The sequence below is a fragment of the Pungitius pungitius genome, chromosome 8, assembly GCF_949316345.1.
Source record: "Pungitius pungitius chromosome 8, fPunPun2.1, whole genome shotgun sequence".
Lineage (NCBI taxonomy): Eukaryota > Metazoa > Chordata > Actinopteri > Perciformes > Gasterosteidae > Pungitius > Pungitius pungitius.
The window spans coordinates 5,320,811-5,326,810 of record NC_084907.1 but is presented as its reverse complement, the minus strand read 5'-3'; the positions used below and the strand labels follow the sequence as shown (position 1 = coordinate 5,326,810).

Genomic DNA, 6,000 nt, shown 5'->3' with positions numbered 1-6,000 from the left:
CATTGTATAACAACATGATTTATTCTGTTACATAGCCAAATCATTGAGAACGTTTGGTTCTTGAGTTTATTTTACTTATCAACATTATTGAGCCCCATGCTGTGGTCGATCATTGGTGTAAAATGTAAACTGATTACATTTTGTCAAGTAGTACAATTCTAAGGAGTATTTGAGTTTCCATTCCGCTTTCTGATTTAACCACACTGTTCAAAGACAGATGCTGTATATGTGGGATAAAGAGCAATAGAGTAAAATCTCAAATTCAACACAACCCAAAAGGTAAAGTCAATAATGATATTTCATATGATAATAGAATAAAAGTAGTAGCATGTCCCCCCCCCCCACACACACACACACAAATACACAGGGGGATGTTTTTGCATGAAGTACTTTTACTTATAACTTTCAATGCATTTTCCACATACTTCCATACTTCCACTTAAAGGGCCAGTGTGAAGGATTTAGTGGCATGAAGAGGGTGAAATTGTAACTTGCAATCAACTGACATTTTCCCAGTATCCAGTGGAACTACGGTGGCCAATGAGCAAAAGCAAAAGCGCAAAAATGCTGATGGATTCAGTGCTGTTTTTTTTTTTTTTTAGGTTCTGGGCTTCTGCAGGAACACGAAGGCCTGCTTCATTAAGAGGACGTCTCATTCTAAGGTAACAAACACACAATAGTTCTTATTTTCAGGTGATTATAAAGTAAAGAAACATTGTCCCTTTAGCATTAAAGGCGACACCTCATTTTCCAGAGGCATTAAGTAGGTCGTGATCTTGTTGATGATGCCACAACCTGTTGATACCATTCAAACGTGTCTGTGGTGTCCTGGTGACCAAGCACGGACCGACCCGCCACCTGACAACTGCGTGGGAGGACTCGTTCTCCCCCCCCCACCTCCTCCCCGTGCCGCACCCCTCCCTCCCTCCACCTGCGCCTCCTCCGGCCGCTAGAGGTCGCAGTCTCTCGCTCCGTGGACGCGTAGAAGGACCCGAGCGCTTCCCACACGACAAAGCTGGAAATAATCCGGAAAGGAGCAGGAGCACGGAGGGGGGGTCGGGATGAACCCATCGATACGATCCGTTCTGCAAATCCTTACCTGCAGCACGGCTCGGCTCGGCACGCTGTCAAATAACCCCGGTGACCGTTTGACTTTTGGTTCGCTTTGCGGACATCAACCCCCCCCCCCTCTCTCTCTCTCTCTCTCTTCCTCTCTCTCTCTCCCCCGATGAACTTTTTCAGGGATGTTATATGAGAGCATCCCCGCGCAGAGTGCCCACATAGACCCGAAGAAAGTGTGACGCGGATGTGGAGAGTGAACTACTAGAGAGACTCGAGCCTCCTCTTCTGCTACTTTTTGGCTCGGTTTATTGCACGAGGAGAGAGAGAGGGGGGTGAGAGAGAGAGAGAGAGAGAGAGAGGGGGGAGAGAGAGGGAGTGCAGGAGAGAGAGAGAGAGAGAGAGAGTCGCTCAGGTTTATTGGAGCTAAGCTTTCATGCCGTCAGTCTTGCGGACTCTGAGATGGACGTCAGATTTTATCCAGCTCCCCCTTCAAGCGTGGGTTCGTGTACGTTACCGACCGACTCCGGTTTGGACTATTACCACTCCAACAAGGTAACCATTATCTCTTACTTTTTGCGCGCTCGCGTGCGGGTCAGATGCTCGGCACTCCGGTGAATCGATCCCACAGGGGTTGTGCGTACGCACAACGTGCAGGAAGACCATTCGTCTGCCGGATGAATGTCGATGGAAATGAGTCCGCGCGGCGGTATTGTGGCCGAACTTCGTTTTTTTTATTTTATTGCTGACGCGGCGCAGATGGCTTCGAACAGGAAGGAGGAAAAAAAGCACACCTGACACCTGTTCTGAGCTCGTGCGTCCTTTAATCAGACATGTGCCCATGTGTTAACGGGGATACACTACGGGTACGTGGTCCTGCGCAGCGGAGTCGGAGCGCACCACTGTCTCCAGCGCACTGAAGTGAAGATGTGGCTTACCCCACATTTGAATACACGCGAACCAGAAGAAGAAAGAACATGTAAACCTTTTCCAACCCAACTGCGGAAAGTCGCTTATCTTATCTGCTCCACGCAGGATCACACATGGGTCAATGCACAATTAGGCCAATAAACAGCTGTACACATCGTGCCTAAACTTGACAGTGACAACATGTTATGGATCGGGGCTATTTGTGATTCTCCAGTGTGTGCATAGTGCAGCTTGTAACAGACCAGTGTGTGTCGTATTTCTCACTATCTTGCCTTTATTGCTTGATATAAATGTTTCCATGAGGAATACGCGATCGCGTGTTCCGCAGGCTCGGTTAACACCTTTTTTTTTGCGCATGCATGCAAACTCATCACGGTAACTTTTTTGAATCGATTATTGATTTAGAAATCTATGAAGACAGTGCCAGTCTTTATATATACGGTAAATGACCAGCTTTTGTGTTGATATCGCCGTGCGTTTTTACGCACGAAATCGCGTCCAGTATCAACGGGACGTATAGACACGTTTGTCGGTACATTTACGTGGGAAAGAGGAGAGCGCGACACAACCAGAGAGCACCAGTTGTTTTACGGAGAGCTAAATGTTGTTCAAGTTGTCATAAATATGCAGTTCTTGATATTTCGGTTCGATGGGCCCTTCTGTGAAGAGATCACCTGGTCACCGGACTAGTTCCGCCTCCTGTTCGTGTGCGCTGACGCTTTGCTTTATTCAGCAAGGTTTTTGCATTTAGGCAAATTTGAAATATACAAAAACTGCCAGATTACAAGTCACAAGCGACATAGCCATCTTTGTATTCCGTGTGGTGTGGGTAGAACTTGGGTAAATACATTTTGGCAGAGCTAGGAGAAGTCTTTATGCCCCCTGAAAGGAAGCCAGCAGCCAGGTGACGTTTTGCTGATGACAGAGTGAAACACTGTAGCACGGTGCAACGTTTGAATCGTTCATCTCCCATGTTCATGCACGCGGTCACCTGTACGTAGATGTATCAGTACACACACAGACGGCACACTCTCTCTCCCTCTCTCTCTCTCACACCCACACTCGCTTGCATTGAGGTTTGAGTTACAATACATGACACCACAGTCATTCCTCAACTGCGTAACCTACTGTACCACCGGCTTCAATCGTTTCACTATGTGTCACTATGTGTTATTAATTTAGCACGGGCAAAGTCATCTCACAGAGAAGGGTTTTTTTTGTTTTATAATTGTTCTTTCTTTGTCATGATGTGCCGTTGTTCGCACGTGTGTGTGTGTGTGTGTTGTGACATGTCTCCTTCACACAGAGGAGGATGTACCCCCCCCCCCCCCTCCGGACCAAGGGCCACGTTTCTCTGATGCCGTGACATTCACAAAAATACGAGCCACCCTAGTTACCACGATGGTTGTCGGGGGGCCGGTGCGTAAGTAGGTTTTGGGTTTCAAGGCCCGGAGTCGTATCACACTGTCGGTTCTAAAGTAACGGCTGCGACCGAGGATGTAAAGGGACGTGTTGTCGTGTTAAGTGTTGAATAATAATAATGCAGGCCCTTTGTGGCGGTTTCATTTCGGGGGGGGGGGGGGGGGGGGGATGCAGCGGAGCCGCAGGAGCAGCACTCTGTGAGCAGGTGTTAACTGGGAAAATCGCGCAGAGATCATACAAAAGGACATATCTGTTTGTACTCAGCAGTCGTTAGCTAGTTAGTGGTTTCAATGGTTCCTTTGTTTGAAAGTAGAATAAGTCAAAAGTTATTGCTCTTTGCATTTTTGCAGGGTTTGAACAGGATAAAACCCTCCTGATGAGGCCTCCTCACTATAGTTTACACCTGACGCAACTATATATATTTATATATAAATATATATGTATATATACACATGTATATATTTGAACAAACCAGTGTGGTTATGCATTACAGAACAGTATTACTTACAAGGAAGTGAGCATAACATCAAGTGGGACAGTTCATATGAAAAAGCCCAGCACTTCCTGTGGTGGTGTAAACTCACAAGTCTATTTCCAACTAACTATGGCTTCGTGAGACTGACTTTATGTCTGTGTGTGTACACTTCAAGCCATTGTGTGCCTGAAAGGGTTTATGTGTGAGGAACATGAAGAATGTGTGTACTGAAAGGAACATAAAGAATGTGTAAACTGAAACTCGTTGGAAGTGATCGGTCACATTCAGGCTGATGATTGATTGACGCCTGCCAGGAGTGTGGATCACACTGACAGGACACGTCAATACCACAAAGCTATGAATGCACTTTACCTTTGAATTAAGGCAATGGTTGGCCTCCATTTACACATGAAACATCAGCCAAATGCATTATGTAGCAATCATAAGTGTATGGATCAAAGATCTGATGTAGTTGATGCTTTAATTCCATTTTCGAACACAAAAAAGAGATCACGCCTGACAAAAACGTCATTGTGCTTTTCTACATCTCAATGTAAATTCCCGGGCGAATCGACCTGAGCGTCCGCATTTCAGAACGCCGCTCGGAACCAAACATGAGAGGAGCATCGATTTGTGCTTCTGCTCTGAACCCCACGGCTCCGTTGCTCGTCTCAACTCCTTCCAACTCGCATTGTCCTCCACTTGCACGCTCACCGTGAGTCATCTTTACTTTTTTTTTGCCCAAGATTTCTCCTAATCTTTTTGAAGCGTCTCTGTATCTTTCCTCTGCTGAGTGGGAGGCTTGTTTGTTCAGTGTACACTCAGCTGTGTATACCAGCGCTGAAGGCCACTTCTTCGCAAATGCCTGTTTCGGCGAGAGACTATTTGTCAAATGCATTATGACTTGTGCATACCCCCCCCCCCCCCCCCCCCCCCCGGGCAGAATCACTCTGGTGAAATGAAGTTGGATAGATTACCGTAGCTGTTCCACTTTCTCCTCATCCCTCTTCCCCTCTAACAACACGGTGCCCCAAGAGAGAGGCTCTCAAGTAATTATACCGTAGTTATTCTGTAGGTTTCTAATCCAATGCTTTGCAGATGTTCCCCCCTTTTTTTTTTTTTTTTTAAGGCCTGTTCCAAGTTACTGTACGTTATTTATACACGCAGCCGAGTCGTTTTCGACCGCAGTGCGCAGCGAGCACTTGAGTGAGTGATATCTCGTCAGAAAGCATTCGTTGGTTCGACGCGTGTGCGAGTGCAGGCCACACCTAGCTGCTAAAATGGTGGGGGGGGGGGGGGGGGGGCGAGAGACGCGCGGAACACACGTAACAAGTGGCTTAAAACATTGATCAGGGCCCCCCAACGTTATACCGCGTCGTGCATCCGCCTGCGTCTTCATACAAGTGCAAGTAGCAGGCGGCTGACATTTGTCCACGCGGAGAAGCAACCGGGCCCCCTCTTTTTTTTTTTTTTTTAACAAGTGGTCCGTTCCATTTCCCCCAGTATCCAAATCACTGTATTCGTCACGGATACTTCAAAGCACACACAGGCAAAAATGTTTTCCACGCCAGATTGTCAAGAGTTTTTTTTCTCTCTCTCTCTCTCTCTCTCTCTCTCTCTCTTTCTTTTCTTTAAAACATGACTGTAATAGAAACAGAAGAAACGAGTTATTCCAGCAGTACCTCATTCTGTACACAGTGAAAGTTAATTACATGGAGGCAGGCATTCTTGGGTCGACGGCGTGGACTTTGGGGTTTTTCATTGTGCCCATTCATAACATTCTGCTGACTGGCCGGTCCGAGTTGCAATAACCGTTCTCGTTGGGAGAGATGTTAACCCATGCCTGGCTCTAATGCACACCAGAGAGGGGCGGGGGGGGGGGGGGGGGGGGGGGGGGGGGGGTGGGGACGCAGTCTGCAGCTGCTGCGACTGGGAATACTGATTGTGGCGAGTTTATTGTTCGAATGCAGTTCCAGGCAGTTAACTTCGGAGAAAATAATAGATTAAAGAAAAAAGGACTCATGGAATGAACATTATTATTTGTACTTGCAAAAAAAGTTACTTTTTTTGTTGTTGCTGGTCTAACCACTTCCTGACACTTCACATGTTCAAGT

At 46.9% G+C, this 6,000-nt stretch overlaps 1 protein-coding gene across 2 annotated transcripts in view; it reads left to right on the top strand.

The window, feature by feature from the left end:
* The first annotated feature begins 1,409 nt into the window (after positions 1-1,409).
* The window catches only part of tox2 (TOX high mobility group box family member 2), an 80,465-nt gene continuing 75,874 nt past the window's right edge, over positions 1,410-6,000 (top strand). The window contains exon 1 of one of the 2 annotated variants that reach the window (XM_037490005.2): positions 1,410-1,614. In XM_037490005.2, coding sequence (XP_037345902.1) covers positions 1,522-1,614 — 93 coding nt within the window. In that variant the 5' untranslated portion in view covers positions 1,410-1,521. The remainder of the gene's footprint in view (positions 1,615-6,000) is intronic. The other variant, XM_037490007.2, reaches the window with a different exon arrangement.